The 19,014-nt window shown below is 46.9% G+C and overlaps 1 protein-coding gene across 4 annotated transcripts in view; it reads right to left on the reverse strand.

Moving 5' to 3' along the window:
- msh4 (mutS homolog 4) overlaps positions 1 to 19,014 on the reverse strand; it is a 133,179-nt gene that overhangs the window by 9,534 nt on the left and 104,631 nt on the right. For 3 of the 4 annotated variants that reach the window (XM_070886454.1, XM_070886453.1, XM_070886455.1), the window contains 2 exons: positions 16,155 to 16,283; positions 11,435 to 11,609 (listed from right to left, as the gene is read on the reverse strand). In XM_070886454.1, the coding sequence (XP_070742555.1) occupies positions 11,435 to 11,609; positions 16,155 to 16,283 (304 nt within the window). Of the gene's footprint in view, positions 1 to 11,434; positions 11,610 to 16,154; positions 16,284 to 19,014 lie in introns of those variants that run through there. The other variant, XM_070886456.1, reaches the window with a different exon arrangement.

The raw sequence follows: 19,014 nt of genomic DNA on the forward strand, positions 1-19,014 counted from the left end.
CTTCTAACGTCGGGGAGGTTCACAGATGGCTGTGACCTCCCTGTCCTCTTCTTGCGCCCCGGGTCACTGCTGCTCCCTGAGGACCAGTCGTCTAGCAGTGCACAGAGAACTGCTCACTCGCTTGCCTGGACGTTATTTGGTTTGGGATCCTGGCTGGTCCCATTTAGGATAACCGTTGCAGGTGACCCTTCATTCCCCGGGTGTTGGCTTGGTGGTGATAGAGTCTGAGGCCTGAGCGTAGTTTGCTCTTTCAGGCTTGTGACGGTTGGTGCCATCAGGTGCCTGAGAGGTGGAGCCGATCAGGGGCAGGGTATCGATACTGGTGCCGTTGCCCTCCTGAGATCGCTTGCTCTGCAGCTTGTATATATTAGCTGCTTGTGGCCACACTCCTTGGTGCATCACTCTGGTCCCAAGCTACAGCATTGGGTAGCTCGCTGGACCTGTGTGCCCCCGATGGGTGTTTGCCCACTGCATTGACTGTATGCAGTTGAAATCCTACATCGCACAACATTTCATTACTTATTGTAAATAACCTGTAGCTCCGATCGCAATCACGCGACTTTTTCTTGCTTATTGCATGTACACAACTCTGATCATCAATTACACATTTTACATCTAACTCACAGTTGCTGTTACATTGATTGAGAGTGTGGAATTGTCCCTTTAAGTGTGGTGAGTTGTGCACCTCCTTTAAGAGAGCCTTGCTATCTTTACCCCAATCCTCTTCTCCGTTTGGTGCCATGTGTTGCTCCATCAGCGCTGCACCTCGTGGTCCAGCCGCTGCCATCTTTATCTTCAGCGCATCATCTCGTGGTTTGGGCGCCATCTTTCTTCCATCCACGATGTCGACTGCTATGATCCTCTTCTCCTCGGGTTCCACCACCGAAGCTGGGAAGTCCCTTCTGGGTCCGATTTTCTTCCTCCGGAGTCCTGCCACTGGAGCCTGGAAGGTGCGTTCAGGTCGTCCCAGCTGGATCATCTCCACGCAGTCGTGCTGAGCGGTTTGTGCCTCGGGTGCTGTGCTGGTCAGCTCTCTGGTGCCGGATCCAATCTCAGGTGGGGACTTGCTTTGCCTCTGAGCGCGGGGGACGTCGATCGCTGGAGGGATGAAATCTTCCCAGCTCCAGTGGATCTTCTTCATCCACCTTCTTCCGAGTAGCGTTGGTCCATCACCTGCAACAATCTGCAGGGGTAACTTGTGCACTGTGCTGTCGTGGAGTACCTTTACATCCGCACTACCAACGGCTGGGATAAGTTCATTGGTGTAGGTGCGCAGCTTTGCCTGAACCGAGACCAACTTGAGTTGTTCAGCCTGACTGTCCCATAGCGCCTCAAAGGCTTCTGGATTCATTACTGACTGGCTCGCCCCCGTGTCCAGTTCCATGAAGACTGGAACGCCATTTATCTCGACTTCCATCCTCAACAGAGAACATTCGGTGGTGCAGGTAAACATGCTATATACCTCATCGTGGGGCTAAGCTGCCTCTCTATTGCTTTATGATCCGTGCTGGATTCATGGCCATCTGCAGACTCTTCATCAACACAGTGAGTCGTATTTCTTTTACACATTCACTAGAGATGGCCCTTTGTGCTGCAGCCTTTACACACAGTCTTTAAAACAGCACTGGTGAGCCCTGTGATTCCCTCCGCAACGCCAGCATGGTGCTATTCGATTAGCCCCCCTCGGCGGACTCTGAGTTAAGGGACTTGGGGGCCTGTTCTCTCTCCCCTGAGAAGATTCACATTCTACAGTCCAGCCTCTAAAAGGCGCCACTTTGTGCACAGTACTTTCCGGGTTTGAGTCCTGAAGATGAGTCATCCGCCTAGAGCCGCAGGTCATGAATGCTTGGCTCACGGAGATGGTCTTCTGCAGTGTGACTGTGGTATCCGCAGATAGTAGCTTATGAAGGAGGCCCTCATGGCCGATTCCGATGACAAATATATCCCGCAGCGCTTCGGTGAGGTGGTCGCCAAAATCACACGGTGCCACCAGCCTCCTGAGGTCTGCAGCATTTTTCACGATCTCCTGGCCTTCAGGCCGTCGGTGGGTATAAAATCGGTGTCGGGCTGTGAGGATGCTCTCTTTGGGCTTGAGTTGTTCTTGGATCAGTGTTACAAGCTCCTCGTACTTCTTGGTCGTTGTCTTCGCTGGTGCCAGCAAGTCCCTGACGCGGCCATAACAGTGGGCCCACAACTGGTTAGCAGGATAGCTCTGCGTATATCAGCCAGTGTGGCCGGATTTTCGCCTGCCAGATCATTTGCTGTGAAGAAATGGTCGAGCCTCTCCACAAAGGCTTCCCAATCATCACCATCGGCGAACTGCTGCAATGTGCCACGGTTAGCCATTTTCGCGTGGAGGTCCGTAATCTCGTCGCCAATTGTTATGTCTTCAGATGCTCTAATAATGACTCCACGAGACAATGTGTTGTGCTTGAACTGTAGTGAACTTAGTCCATTTAATGTAACTCTAGAGTGAGGATCGCACATGGTGCCCTGCCTTTTATACTAGGCCTGGCACACCTGTACAGGTAACCTACAAGTCTCCCACTGCAGTGCCCTCTGGTGGCACACCTTGTAATAGTACAAGCAGTAACCATGTACGATCCATGACACAAATAATATTTGATTACAAAGAATATGAAGCAAACACATTTTCAGACTGAAGTAAGTGCTGTGAATTTAGTTCCACTGCAGTCCATGTGGTGCAGGTGCTCCCACAGTACTTTGAGGGAGGGAGTTCCAGGATTTTGAACCAGTGACAATGAAGGAATGGCCGATATATTTCCTAGTCTGTACGGTGTGTGATTTGGAGGGGAACTTGGAGGTGGTGGTGTTCCCATGTGTCTGCTGCCCTTATCCTAGGTGGTAGAGGTGGTGGGTTTGGGAGGTGCTGTAGATAGTACACACTGCAGCCATGGTGGAGGGCGTGGATGTTAAAGGTGATGAAAGGACCTTGGTTTGCGGTTTTACAGCAATTCAAAGTTGTTACCTTGGACCTTCAAGTCCCCTTATCATTTTCTTTGCTTTGTTCTTTTTTTTCATTAATTTATTAATTTTCAGGAAGTGGCATTGCTGGCAAAGCCATAATTTATCGCCCAAGCCTAGTTCTTGCTGTGCATGGCCACTGGTGAGAGACAAGACATTAATGGGCGCATGTTCCTGCTGCATGTTCCCGACATGCAGTCTGGTCCACTTGGAGCATGAATCGGGAACTCGTACATCGGGAAATCGCACAAACACAAGCCCGTGATTTTCCTTCCAGTAACAGACATAGATTATGGGTGCACATGCATATACAGATAGACTCGGCTTGTATTCCCTGATTAAGCAGTGATCTAATCGAGGTGTTTGAGATGATTTAAGAAATTCACAGGGTAGTGAGAGAGAAATTATTTCCTCTGATGGGGGGAGTCCAGAACAAGGGGTCATAACCTTAAAATCAGAGCTAGGCCGTTCAAGGATGATGTCAGGAAGCACTTCTTCACATAAAGGGTAGTGAAAATCTGGAACTCACTCCCCCGAAGGGACAGTGGACCAGTTGAAAATTTCAAAACCAAGATTGACAGTTTTTTGCTCGGCAAGGGTTTTAAGTGACCAAGGCGGTAGATAGAGTTAAGATATAGATCAGCCTAATTGAATATCGGATCCGGGTCAAGAGGCTGAATGGCCTACTCCTGTTCCTATGAATTCTCAATGTGCACTCTAGTATCAATTGTCGTTTGTGGAAGTGAGTTCCAACCTTGCGTCCAGAAGTGTTTCTTAATTTCACTCCTGAAAGGTCTGGCTCTAATTTTTAGACTATGCCACCTAGTCTTAGACTCCCAAACCAGCAAAAATAGTTTCTCTCTATCTACCCTATCTGTTCCCCTTAATATCTTCAAAATATTTGATCAGATCACCCCTTAACCAGCTAAATTCTAGGGAATACAACCTTAATTTGTGTAATCTCTCCTTATAATTTATCCCTTGGAGTCTGGGTATCATTTTGATAAGCCCACGCTGCACTGCCTCCAAGGCAAATATATTCTTCCTCAGGTGTGGAGCCCAGAACTGCTCTCAGTGCTCCAGGTGTGGTCTAGCCAAGGTTTTGTATAGCTGCAGCATAACTTCTACCCCTTGTATTCTAGTCCTCTGGATATAAAGTCCAGCATCCCATTAGCCTGTTTGATTATTTTCTGTACCTGTCCATGACATTTCAATGATCTATGTACCTGGACTCCCAAGTCTCTTTGGAATTCCACTGTTTTTAGCTTTTCACCATTTAGAAAGTACCCTGCTCTATCCTTTTAGATCCAAAGTGGATGATCTCACGTTTGCCTACATTAAAATCCATTTGCCACAATTTTGCCCAATCACTTAATCTGCCAATATCCCTATGTAATTTTATGCTTTCATCTACTCTGCCTACAATGCCACTTGTGTGTCATCGGCAAATTTGGATATATGATTTTTTATGCCATCATTGAAGTCATTGATCAATACAGTGAATAGTTGAGGCCCACACAGGTCCCTGTGGGACACCACTAATCACATCCTGCCAATTTGAGCCCATTATCCCTACTCTCTGTCTCCTGCCACTCAGCCAATTTTCTAACCAGGTCAATAATTTGCCTTCAACTCCGAGGGCTTCTACCTTAGTTAATAGTCTCTTATGTGGGACTTTGTCAAATGCCTTCTGGAAGTACATATAAATAACATCCTTAGACATTCCTCTTTCCTCTATTTTAGTCACCTAAATCAAGGTCACTGATTGGAGCGTGGGCAGGTATAGCAGGAGAGGCGGCAAGCAGCAGAGGAGTGGCGAAGGAGCAGCAAAAGATTGTAGAGGGATGTGATCATGGCCCAGGAGAGGCGAGGGCCCAGGGGCAGCACGGACCAGCCCACACTGCGATATGTGTGAGCACTCGGTCCGTGCAGCAGAGCTGATCTCCAGTCGTCCTGGTTCATCCCTCGCCACTGGACCAAGACCTAGCTCTGTCAAGCCCGTGTGGTGGCTGGTGTGCAACGGCCACCACACGTTAAAAAAATTTACGCACAGGCATCTTCCACCCTCGAGGATGTAGTTCGGGATCTGGAATATTAGGTCCTTCATTGAATCACCTGTGAACTCATCCATTTTTGGTGTGGGAGCAAGTCATCCTCGATACGAGGGACTGCCTAAGAAGAAGACCTTTCACAAATCCATGCTTTCTCTGATCAACTGAAAATTTTCGAGGTCTTCAGTCACCCTATCCTTAATTATAGTCAGCCATCCAAGCAGGGATCCTTGGATATTGTTTCGGAGCAGGAACCCCGGATGAGTTCACTTCTCCGCACCTCCCCCCACCCTACCCCAATACAAGTTGCTGAGGCCAATTTAGAATCCCAACCACTGCCCCAAGTCAGATCAGCTATTTCCGTTCCAACTCGTGTCACTCGAATCTCCCATTTTAAATGCAACTTCCGCCACAAAACAGCATGAAACTAAGATCATTTCCTCTGCTGCGGTCAAAGCTGTCACAATTTATCTTGGATTGTGATGACAGGACAAATGAGTTTGCTGTGTACCTCGATAACAGATGATGCTGTTCTGGTGGCAGGATCAGTAAGTAATTATCAGCAGCTCATGCACACCAAGTGTACATATGTTTTAATCAAAAATTTAATTTATCAGCTTTAAAAATACAACTGATTGGCTTTAAAGAACCTAGAAAACACATCAGGGAATGTATAAACTTGTAGAGGCCAGTTCGTTAGATATATTCAAAAGGGAGTTAGATGTGGCCCTTACGGCTAAAGAGATCAAGGAGTATGGAGAGAAAGCAGGAATGGGGTACTGAAGTGCATGATCATATTGAATGGTGGTGCAGGCTCGAAGGGTCGAATGGCCTGCTTCTGCACCTATTTTCTATGTTTCTATTCCTTTGAGTTATAGGAGATTGAGGGAAGATCTGATCGAGGTGTTTAAAATGTTAAAAGGATTCGATAGGGTAGATTCTGAGAAGCTACTTCTTCTGTGTTATGTATGCAACCCTATGTAACCAGTATTATACCACCACCAGAGGGCGTACCTTTTGGAGTCCCAAGGGATCCCAGCATCCCTTGGGAGCACTGTATATAAGCAGGCCTCCCATGCTGTACCAGCACTCTGGAGTTAGAATAAAGGAACTAAGGTTCCACTTAGTCACGTCTACAGTACTCAGTTACATTACTTTATTATGAACATAACAACTGGCAACGAGATAACGAACCATCACGCGAAAATGCAGAGAACTGTTGGTATCCTGGAGAAGTTCTCAGAAGGGGACGATTGGGAGGCCTTCGTGGAGCGACTTGACCAATACTTCGTGGCCAATGAGCTGGAAAGGGACGAGAACACTGCCAAACGAAGGGCGATCTGTGGGGCAACAATCTATGATCTCATGAAGAATCTTCTCGCTCCGGTGAAACCAACAACTAAATCCTATGAAGAACTGTGTAAGCTGGTCCAGGAACACCTAAATCCGAAAGAGAGCGTTCTGATGACAAGGTATCGATTTTACACATGTCAACGGTCTGAAGGCCAGGAAGTGGCGAGCTACCTCGCCGAACTAAGGCGCCTTGCAGGACATTGCGAATTCAGTGGATTCCTGGAGCAAATGCTACAAGACTTTTTTGTGCTTGGCATTGGCCATGAGGTTATCCTTCGCAAACTATTGACTGTTAAAACATCGAACCTGAGCAAAGCCATAACGATAGCCCAGGCATTTATGTCCACCTGTGATAATACCAAACAAATTTCGCAGCATAAAGAGGTTTCGGCAAGTACTGTACACAAAGTAACATCGTTTTCAGGCAGGAATGCATTTGGCAGAACGTACACGCCTGCAGCTGCACGACCTCAGATGACCCAGAGTCCGCCATCAAATGTTAACGTGAGGGAGTTAACACCTTGTTGGCGCTGCGGAGGTGATCATCGAGCCCATCAATACCGCTTCAAACACTATGCGTGCAAAGGCTGTGGAACAATGGGACACTTCCAGCGAATGTGTAGACAAGTTGCAAACCCTGCAACCACCACGTTGCAGAGGAAGACCGATCCATGGCGGATCAGACTTGTTAAGTATGGAGAAAGAGTCAGACTGAACACTGTGAGCTCAAAGTTAATGTGTGACCTTAGTCTTTTATTTGCAGATCTCCAGAATGCCTCTCCAACCTGTGAGGCCTCCTTAAATACCTGTGCTCTCAAGGGATTATGGGATTCCTTGGGACTCCAGGGGATGAGCCCTCTGGTGGCTGTACAGAGCAATACAAGTTTACATATATAACACTGAACTAGAGACTCGAACTGAGGAGGCAGAAGTGTACAGGGTACACAACTTCACCACGAAATACCCACCGATCATGTTAAAAGTCGAACTGAACGGAATTCCAGGACTGACATATGAGGAGAGACTGGATCGACTGGGCTTGTATCCACTGCAGTTTAAAAGAATGAGAGGGGATCTCACAGAAACATATAAAATTCTGACGGGATTGGGCAGGTTAGAGGCAGGAAGAATGTTCCCGTTGCTGGGGAGTTCCAGAACCAGGGGTCACAGTCTAAGAATAAGGGGTAAGCCATTTAGGATCGAGATGAGGAGAAACTTCTTCACTCAAGAGAGTGGTTAACCTGTGGAATTCCCTACTGCAGAGAGTTATTGAGGCCAGTTCGTTAGATATATTCAAAAGGGAATTGGATACGGCCCTTATGGCCAAAGGGATCAAGGGGTATGGAGAGAAGGGAGGAAAGAGGTCCTGAGGTTGAATGATCAGCCATGATCTTATTGAATGGCAGTGCAGGCTCGAAGGGCCGAATGGCCTGCTCCTGCACCTAATTTCTATGTTTCTATGTTTCTATCCATGGAACTGGACACGGGTGCGAGTCAGTCTATCATGAGCAAAAAGTCCTTCGACAGGCTGTGGTGCAACAAGGCCAAGCTTAGCTCCATTCACACCCTGTAACTGGCAGCGCAGCAGTAAAAGTCTCCTATGATGGAGCAGTGCACAAACTCCCACTATGGATTGTACCAGGAGATGGCCCCACACTGTTCAGCAGAAGCTGGCTGGGGAAAATCCGTTGGAACTAGGACGACATCCGAGCACTTTCGTCCGTCGATGACGCCTCATGTGCCCAGGTTTTGAGCAAGTTTCCATCGTTGTTTGAGCCAGGCATTGGAAGTTTCTCGGGGGCGAAGGTGCAGATCCACTTGGTTCCCGGTACACGACCCATTCACCACAAGGCACGGACTGTGTCATACATGATGTGAGAGAAAGTGGAGATCGAGCTGGACAGGCTGCAGCGAGAAGGCATCATCGCGCCGGTGGAGTTCAACGAGTGGGCCAGTCCGATTATTCTGGTCCTCAAGGGCAATGGCACGGTCAGAATTTGTGGGGACTATAAGGTAACAATTAACCGTTTTTCACTGCAGGACCAGTACCCACTACCCAAGGCAGATGACCTATTTGCCACACTGGCAGGAGAAAGACATTCACCAAGTTGGACCTGACCTCGGCCTACACGGCCTGCAGGAGCTGGCGGAATCTTCGAAAGGCCTCACCTGCATTAACACGCACAAAGGTCTGTTCATCTACAATAGATGTACAATAGATTGGGATTCGATCGGCCGAGCCTATTTTTCAAAGGAACATGGAGAGTCTGCTAAAGTCGGTTCCGCGCACCGTGGTTTTCCAGGACGACATATTGATCACAGGTCGGGACACCATCAAACAGTTGATGAACCTGGAAGAGATTCTAAGTCGGCTAGATCGCGTGGGACTCAGGTTGAAACGCTTGGTGTGTTTTCCTGGCACCAGAGGTCGAGTTCTTAGGGAGAAGAGTCGTGGTAGACGGCATCAGACCCACTAACGCCAAGATGGAGGCCATCAAGAACGCGCCAAGACTACAGAGCGTGACGGAGCTGCGGTCGTTCCTGGGACTCCTCAATTATTTTGATAATTTCCTACCCGGGTTAAGCACCTTGCTAGAACCTCTACATGTGTTGCTACGCAAGGGAGATGACTGGGTATGGGGGAAATCACAAGAGACAGCTTTTGAGAAAGCCAGAAATCTGTTATGTTCCATCAAACTGCTTGTTCTGTATGACCCATGTAAACGTTTAGTGCTAGCTTGCGATGCGTCGTCGTACGGGGTCGTGTGTGTGTTACAACAAGCAAACGAATCGGGAACATTGCAACCGGTCGCTTATGCATCCAGGAGCTTGTCCAAGGCCGAAAGGGCCCACAGCATGATTGAAAAAGAAGCTCTGGCATGCGTTTACGGGGTGAAAAAAATGCACCAGTATCTGTGTGGGCTTAAGTTTGAGTTAGAAACTGACCACAAGCCACTCATACCGCTATTCTCAGAGAGCAAAGGGATTAATACCAATGCCTCTGCTCGCATCCAAAGATGGGCGCTCATGCTGTCTGCATATAACTATGTAATCCGCCACAGACCAGGCACAGAGAACTGCGCTGATGCTCTCAGTCGGCTACCACTGCCCACCACCTGGGGTGGAAATGCACAGACTGCAGACTTGCTCTTGGTAATGGATGCATTTGAAAACGAAACGTCACCCACCATGGCCCGCCAGATCAGGACCTGGACCAACTAGGATCCTTTAATGTCCCTTGTAAAAAAACTGTGTTCTCCATGGGAGCTGGTCCAGCGTCCCAGCGGAATTGTATGAAGAGATCAAGCCATTCCAGCGGCGCAAAGACGAAATGTCCATACAGGCGGACTGTCTTTTGTGGGGTAATCGCGTGGTTTTGCCTAAGAAAGGCAGGGAAACGTTCATACACAATCTACACAGTACCCACCCAGGCATAGTAATGATGAAAGCTATAGCCAGATCCCAAGTGTGGTGGCCCGGCATCAACTCAGATTTGGAATCTTGCATGCGCCAATACAACACTTGCTCTCAACTGAGCAATGCACCCAGGGAGGCACCGCTAAGTTTGTGGTCATGACCCTCCAAACCGGGGTCAAGGATCCACGTTGACTTTGCTGGCCCGTTTCTAGGCAAAATGTTTTTAGTTGTTGTGGATGCTTATTCAAAATGGATTGAGTGTGTAATAATGTCTGTAAGCACGTCCACCGCCGCCATCGAAAGCCTACGAGCCATGTTTGCCACGCACGGCCTGCCTGATGTCCTTGTCAGCGACAATGGGCCGTACTTCACCAGTGCTGAATTCAAGGAATTCATGTCCCGCAATGGGATCAAGCGCGTCACATCTGCCCCGTTCAAGCCCGCATCCAATGGCCAGGCGGAACGGGCAGTCCAAACCATCAAGCAAAGCTTGAAATGCATGTCAGAAGGCTCCCTGCAGACCCGCCTGTCCCGAGTCCTACTCAGTTACTGCTGCTCAAGAAAAGGGCGCTCAAAACAAGGCTCTCTCTCATCCACCCTGATCTCCATGATCATGTCGAGGACAGGCAGCATCAACAAAGCATGTACCATGATCGCGCAAATTTGTCACGCGATATTGTAGTCAATGACCCTGTATTTGTACTCAACTATGGACATGGTCCCAAATGGCTTGCTGGCACTGTCATAGCCAAAGAAGGGAGTAGGGTGTTTCAGGTCAAACTCGCAAATCGACTAACTTGCAGAAAGCAATTGGACCAAACCAAACTGTGATTCAGACAGCCACGAGCAACCCGAAGAGGACACCACCAACTTCGACCCTCCAACACACACACAAGTGGCAATCGACACCACGGTTGACCACGAAGCTGAACTCATCATCCCCAGCAGCCCAGCGAAGAATCGAGACGATCGACAAGGGAGCGAAAGGCCCCAAATCGTCTCACCCTGTAAATAAGTATACTATTAACTTTGGGAGGGAGTAATGTTATGTATGCAACCCTATGTAGCCAGTATTATACCACCACCAGAGGGCACACTGTTGGAGTCCCAAGGGATCCCAGCATCCCTTGGGAGCACTGTATATAAGCAGGCCTCCCATGCTGTACAAGCACTCTGGAGTTAGAATAAAGGAACTAAGGTCACACTTACGTCTACAGTACTCAGTTACATTACTTTATTATGAACATAACATTCTGGATGGGACATCATTTGTTTAACGAGCCAAGCTGTTCAGGAGCGAAATCAGGAAGCATTTATCATACAAAGGATGAAAGAAATCTGGAATTCTCATCCCGTAAAGATGCTGGATCAATTTAAACTTTCAAGACTGAGATCGATAGATTTTTGATGGGCAAGGTGTTGAGGGATATGGAGCAAGTGCAGTTGAGGTACAGGTCAGCCTTGATCTAATTGAATGGCAGTGCAGGTTTGAAGGGCTGAATGGCCTCCTCCTGTCCCTAATGTACAGATCAGCCGTAAGCTAATCTAATTGAATGGCAGAGCAGGTTTGAAGGGCTGAACGGCCTCCTCCTGTCCTTAATGTTACCGTGTCCGGCAGTGTACCTTACCATAGTTCTTCTCCTCAGTGTAGCCTTTGGAGAGAATGTATGTGTAGACGATCTTATTGTAGTTTCCGGTGATGCTTCGATTGTGCTGAACTTCAAAGTGGTTGTTTTCCACATTGGGATACAGAGCATCCAGCTGGCAGACTTCCAGGAAGTGAGTGGCAAACAGTGTGAATGCCTGAATGGAAAGAAAGAAAACGGTTTGTTCCAAATGACCAAATATCAAAAAACCCCACCTCGACAAAGATGTCCGGTGGGGGTATGTACACTACCCTCAGCACACAACATCACAGTGTCAGCTGTGGCTCAGTGGGTAGCGGTCTTGCCTCTGAGTCAGAAGGTTGTGGGTTCAAGTCCCAATCCAGAAAAATCTAGGCTGACACTCCAGTGCAGTGCTGAGGAAGTGCTACACTGTTGGAGGTGCCGTCTTTCGGATGAGATGTTAAACTGAGGTGCCGTCTGCCCTCTCAGGTGGACATAAGTGATCCCATGGCACTATTTCGAAGAAGAGCAGAGAAGGTCTCCCTGGTGTCCTGGCCAATATTTATCCCTCAGCTAACATCACTAAAAACAGATGATCTGGTCCATTATCACATTGCTGTTGGTGGGAGCTTGCTGTGCACAAATTGGCTGCTGCGGTTCCTACATTACAACAGTGACTACACTTCAAAAATACTTCATTGGCTGTAAAGTGCTTTGGGACGTCCTGAGGTTATGAAAGACACTAGGGAAATGCAAATTCTTTCTTTATAACGTTCGGAAACCCACTTTACCCTTGTACAGCACAGAAACAGGCCATTCGGCCCAACTGGTCCGTGCCAGTGTTTATGCTCCACACGAGCCTCCTCCCAATTTATTTTGTCCCGCCCTATCAACCTATCCTTCTATTCCTTTTTCCCTCATGTGTTTATCCAGCTTCACCTTAAATGCATCGATACTATTCACCTCAACCCCTCCCTGTGGCAGCGAGTTCCACATTCTCACTGCTCTCTGGGTAAAGATGTTTCTGCTGGATTCCCCATTAGATTTATTAGTGACTGTCTTATATATATGGCCCTTAGTTCTGGTCTCCCCCACAAGTAGAAACATTTTCACTATATCTACCCTATCCAACCCCTTCATAATTTTAAAGAGCTCTATCAGGCTGCCCCTCAGCCATCTCTTTTCAAGAGAAAAGAGCTCCAGGCTGTTTAATCTTTCCTGATAGGTATAACCTCTCAGTTCTGGTATCATTCTGAAAATAGTTTTTGTGCCTTCTCCAGTGCCTCTGAATCCTTTTCATAATATGGAGACATGGGGGGAGAAATTGGCCCCCTTTGCGCCTCCCGTTAGCATCTTGGGGGGAGGGAGGGACGATAACAGGATGCTAACGGCTTACCGGGCGCGGCAAAATTATTGATGTCCGCAAACTTGCATGGCGGGTTATAGTTGGCACTCAAACTTACCGCCTCGATCTCCTCCACTCCGGAGATCATGACGTAATCCGGTGCACAGCACCCCGTTATCGCCCCAGATGTTAAATTCGCTTCCGCTCCCTGCAGTAATGCCGGGCATCAACAAAAGCATCTGCAGGAAGCATTGTGACCACAGTCGGCTGTTTAGGGAGTGGTAATTAAAGGCAGTGGTGGCCAGGTAGGCCACAATTTTATTATCACTCCAGTGTGCTGTGTTTGGAATTTTTCCAACCTGTGATTGATCAGCCCTGAGCTCTCTCTCCGAGTGCTTGGGGTTGCCCTTCGTGGATCGCAGATACCGTCGCCCACCATTCCTAGCCTTATCTTGAAACGACCTCCGCATTGGACCTTCCCTTCAAAGGAGGAAAGGAGCCTGTGAATCCGGCAGCGCTGCATGGGACATTGTGCAGCGGTCTATCGCTGCCACCCATCTTGCTCCGTGTTGCGCTCCAAGGGACATGGTAGCGCTTGACTTAGTGCTCCACTTCCCTCCTGCAGCGCTAAACCAGAATTTCGCATCGGATTCAATTGTGTAGTGCCCTGCGATACTTTGCTCTCCCGCAAAAGTAATCTCCCCAAACCGGGCGCTGTGCAATCTCTAGCCCCAGGACTGTTCACAGTGCTCCATGACTAAGGACAATGTTCAGGGAAATTCATTGATCTAATCTCAGGTGTGCAAAGGCAGCAAAGACAACATCTGTTGAGGTATGTGAGTATTATTGGTTCCTATATCTTATATGCAGTGTATGTGAGGGGTTGTGTTTTGTTATCTTATTGATTTGATTTAATTAAGAGCATTAATCAGACTTTTTCAATGTTTTATTCTCCTGAAACTTGTATTGGAGGTAATCGATGTACAATAATATCCTGGAGCATCCCACATAAGGGCAACAGGGATTTATGACAATATTGTGTAATACCCCAGATAAAGGCCAGAAGGATATATGACAATATTGTGTAATACCCCAGATAAAGGCCAGAGGGATATATGACAATATTGTGTAATACCCCAGATAAAGGCCAGAGGGATATATGACAATATTGTGTAATACCCCAGATAAAGGCCAGAGGGATATATGACAATATTCTATATAGACTCAACAGAGTAAATCCTTTTTTATTAATTTTTATAAATTTGCTTCCCGACTGTTATTTTTGCACCATTTCCCAGCCCTTGGGTGATTCGAGATCCCAGCAAGCCCATGGGAACCAGACGGGAAGTCTCCAGACAGGAGACCTTTTAAAAGGCCCAGAGATTTTAGAAGAAGTGTTTCTGGCCATTTAAAGGCGCTTGTAACTTTTGTTTTCATGCTGGGACTTAGACTTTCATGAGCCTTTGTGCCAGTTGTCATTATTTGCTCTGATCGCGAAACGTGGCTACAGCGTGTAGGATGGATGCAACTCCCTAAAGCTTCTTCGACAGCATCTCCCAAACACACTCCCTCCACACCCGGCGCATCGTGTCTGCAATGTGTACCATCCACAGGATGCACTGCAGCAACTCGCGAAGGATTCTTCCACAGCACCTCCACCTAACAGGCCCTGCACCTCCCAAATCCGCTAGAAGGACACCATCACCTCCAAATTCCCCCTCCAAGTCACACATGCCATTCCAACTTGCAAATATATCGCTGTTGCTTCATCATCACTGGATCAAAATCGCGGAACTCACTACAACAACAACAATAATAATTACTTCCATTTATATAGCGCCTTTAACTTAGTAAAAATGACCAAAGGCGCTTCAAAGGAGCGTTGTCAAATTAAGTGGGGCTGGAGGAGGTTACAGAGATAGGGAGGAGCGAGGTCAAGGAGGGATTGGAAAACAAGGATGAGAATTTTAAAATCGAGTCGTTGTCGGACCGGGAGCTAATTTAGGTCAATGGGACTTGGTGCGAGTTAGGACACAGGTAGGAGAGTTTTGGATGAGTTCAAATTTATGGATGGTGGAAAATGGGAGGCTGGCCAGGAGAGCATTAGAATAGTCAAGTCTAGAGATAACGAAGGCGTGGATGAAGGTTTCAGCAGCAGATGAGCTGAGGCAGGGTCGGAGACGAACAACGTTACGGAGGTGAAAGTAGGTGGTTTTAGAGCAACGTGGGAGCACCTTCACCGCACGGATCGCAACGGTTCAACAATAAGGCCCACTACCAGCTTCTCAAGGGGAAACTAGGCATGGACAATAAAAGATGGCCTTGCCAGGAACGTCCACATCCCGTGAATGAATATTAAAACATTTTGTTGGTGCCAAAAGGTTTGCCCGAAGGATATCTCTCAGCTGTCGCGCTCAGAGGAGGAGGAGATGGGAAGGGCGAGACCAGGCATGTTAGGTTAGCCAACAGGCCCTGCTGCCCTCTCATCTTACCAGCTCTACCCATTCCGAATCACCAATGTTCGATGCAAAGTTTGACCATTTACATAAGAAATAGGAGCAGGAGTAGCCCACACAGCCCCTCGAGCCTGCTCCACCATTCAATAAGATCATGGATGATCTGATCATGGACTCAGCTCCACTTCCCCGCCCGCTCTCCATAACCCCTTATTCCCTTATCGTTTAAGAAACTGTCTATTTCTGTCTTAAATTTATTCAATGTCCCAGCTTCCACAGCTCTCTGAGGCAGCGAATTCCAGATTTACAACCCTCTGAGAGAAGAAATTTCTCTTCATCTCTGTTTTAAATGGGCGGCCCCTTATTCTAAGATCATACCCTCTAGTTCTAGTCTCCCCCATCAGTGGAAACATCCTCTCTGCATCCACCTTGTCAAGCCCCCTCATTATCTTATACGTTTCAATAAGATCACCTCTCATTCTTCTGAATTCCAATGAGTAGAGGCCCAACCTACTCAACCTTTCCTCATAAGTCAACCCCCTCATCCCCGGAATCAACCTAGTGACTCACTTAGCCCGTCTATGTCCTTTTGCAAATTTTTTGTGTCCTCCTCACACATTGCTTTTCCTCCCATCTTTGTATCGTCAGCAAACTTGGCTACGTTACACTCAGTCCCTTCTTCCAAGTCGTTAATATAGATTGTAAATAGTTGGGGTCCCAGCACTGATCCCTGCGGCACTAGTTACTGATTGCCAACCAGAGAATGAACCATTTATCCTGACTCTCTGTTTTCTGTTAGTTAGCCAATCCTCTCTCCATGCTAATATATTACCCCCAACCCCGTGAACTTTTATCTTGTGCAGTAACCTTTTATTTCTTTCTCAGATGCAAAAATCCTGAGGCTCGGTCACATAAAGACTGAAATGATCAAATCGTTTACCTTGAAACTGAGCAGAAATTCACAGATTGCATGGCAAATGCCAATGCCTTCCTCTGTACTGGTTCCTCGACCCAATTCATCAATTATAATGAGAGATTTATCAGTGACATTGTGCATGATGTATGTTATCTGTAAGAAAAGGGAGAGATGCACAATTAATCTTTTTAACAAATACACAATTCTTCCCTATTGTCAGACAGGATTCTAAATTGTTTAAAATGAATATTATGTACAGATATTGATGGATTGGAGGTTTCAGAGAGGCGGCCAGTCCGATTTCAGGGCTAAGAGGAGACTGGACAGAGTATTTAGAGAGCAACTGTTCCCATTGGCAGAAGGGTCAAGAACTTGAGTACACAGGTTTAAGATGATGGGCAAAAAAACCAAAGGCAACATAAGAAAAAGCTTTTTTGCACAGCAAGTGGTTAGGATCTGGAATGCACTGCCTGAAAGAGTGGTGGCGCCAGACTCAATCACTGCTTTCAAATTGGATAAGTACATAAGAACATAAGAACATAAGAATTAGGAACAGGAGTAGGCCATCTAGCCCCTCGAGCCTGCTCCGACATTCAACAAGGTCATGGCTGATCTGGCCGTGGACTCAGCTCCACTTACCCGCCCGCTCCCCGTAATCCTTAATTCCCTTATTGGTTAAAAATCTATCTATCTGTGACTTGAATACATTCAATGAGCTAGCCTCAACTGCTTATTTGGGCAGAGAATTCCACAGATTCACAACCCTCTGGGAGAAGAAATTCCTTCTCAACTCGGTTTTAAATTGGCTCCCCCGTATTTTGAGGCTGTGCCCCCTAGTTCTAGTCTCCCCGACCAGTGGAAACAACCTCTCTGCCTCAATCTTGTCTATCCCTTTCATTATTTTAAATGTTTCTATAAGATCACCCCTCATCCTTCTGAACTCTAACGAGTAAAGACCCAGTCTACTCAATCTATCATCATAAGGTAACCCCCTCATCTCCGGAATCAGTCTAGTGAATCGTCTCTGTACCCCCTCCAAAGCTAGTATATCCTTCCTTAAGTAAGGTCACCAAAACTGCACGCAGTACTCCAGGTGCGGCCTCACCAATACCCCATACAGTTGCAGCAGGACCTCCCTGCTTTTGTACTCCATCCCTCTCGCAATGATGGCCAACATTCCATTCGCCTTCCTGATTACCTGCTGCACCTGCAAACTAACTTTTTGGGATTCATGCACAAGGACCCCCAGGTCCCTCTGCACCTCAGCATGTTGTAATTTCTCCCCATTCAAATAATAATCACTTTTACTGTTTTTTTTCCCAAGGTGGATGACCTCACACTTTCTGACATTGTATTCCATCTGCCAAACCTTAGCCCATTCGCTTAACCTATCTAAATCTCTTTGCAGCCTCTCTGTGTCCTCTACACAACCCGCTTTCCCACTAATCTTTGTGTCATCTGCAAATTTTGTTACACTACACTCTGTCCCCTCTTCCAAGTTATCTATGTATATTGTAAACTGTTGTGGTCCCAGCACCGATCCCTGATTTCTAACCACCGATTTCCAACCCGAAAAGGACCCATTTATCCCGACTCTCTGCTTTCTGTTAGCCAGCCAATTCTCTATCCATGCTAATACATTTCCTCTGACTCCGCGTATCTTTATCTTCTGCAGTAACCTTTTGTGTGGCACCTTATCGAATGCCTTTTGGAAATCTAAATACACCACATCCATTGGTACACCTCTATCCACCATGCTCGTTATATCCTCAAAGAATTCCAGTAAATTAGTTAAACATGATTTCCTCTTCATGAATCCATGCTGCGTCTGCTTGATTGCACTATTCCCATCTAGATGTCCCGCTATTTCTTCCTTAATGATAGTTTCAAGCATTTTCCCCACTACAGATGTTAAACTAACCGGCCTATAGTTACCTGCCTTTTGTCTGCCCCCTTTTATAAACAGAGGCGTTACATTAGCTGCTTTCCAATCCGCTGGTACCTCCCCAGAGTCCAGAGAATTTTGGTAGATTATAACGAATGCATCTGCTATAACTTCCGCCATCTCTTTTAATACCCTGGGATGCATTTCATCAGGACCAAGGGACTTGTCTACCTTGAGTCCCATTAGCCTGTCCAGTACTATCCCCCCTAGTGACAGTGATTGTCTCAAGGTCCTCCCTTCCCACATTCCTGTGACCAGCAATTTTTGGCATAGTTTTTGTGTCTTTCACTGTGAAGACCAAAGCAAAATAATTGTTTAAAGTCTCAGCCATTTCCACATTTCTCATTATTAAATCCCCCTTCTCATCTTCTAAGGACCAACATTTGCTTTAGTCACTCTTTTCCGTTTTATATATCTGTAAAACCTTTTACTATCTGTTTTTATGTTTTGCGCAAGTTTACCTTCATAATCTATCTTTCCTTTCTTTATTGCTTTCTTAGTCATTCTTTGCTGTTGTTTAAAATTTTCCCAATCTTCTAGTTTCCCAATCTTCTAGTTTCCCACTAACCTTGGCCACCTTATACGCATTGGTCTTTAATTTGATACTCTCCTTTATTTCCTTGGTTATCCACGGCTGGTTATCCCTTCTCTTACCGCCCTTCTTTTTCACTGGAATATATTTTTGTTGAGCACTATGAAAGAATCCCTTAAAAGTCCTCCACTGTTCCTCAATTGTGCCACCGTTTAGTCTGTGTTTCCAGTCTACTTTAGCCAACTCTGCCCTCATCCCACTTTAGTTCCCTTTCTTTGTACCTGAAGGAAAAAAATTTGCAGGACTACAGGGAAAGGGCACGGGAGCAGGACTAGCTGAGGTGCTCTTGCAGAGAGCCGGCACGGGCTCGACGAGCCGAATGGCCTTCTTCCATGCTGTAACCATTC

The sequence above is a fragment of the Pristiophorus japonicus genome, chromosome 8 (assembly GCF_044704955.1).
Source record: "Pristiophorus japonicus isolate sPriJap1 chromosome 8, sPriJap1.hap1, whole genome shotgun sequence".
NCBI lineage: Eukaryota > Metazoa > Chordata > Chondrichthyes > Pristiophoridae > Pristiophorus > Pristiophorus japonicus.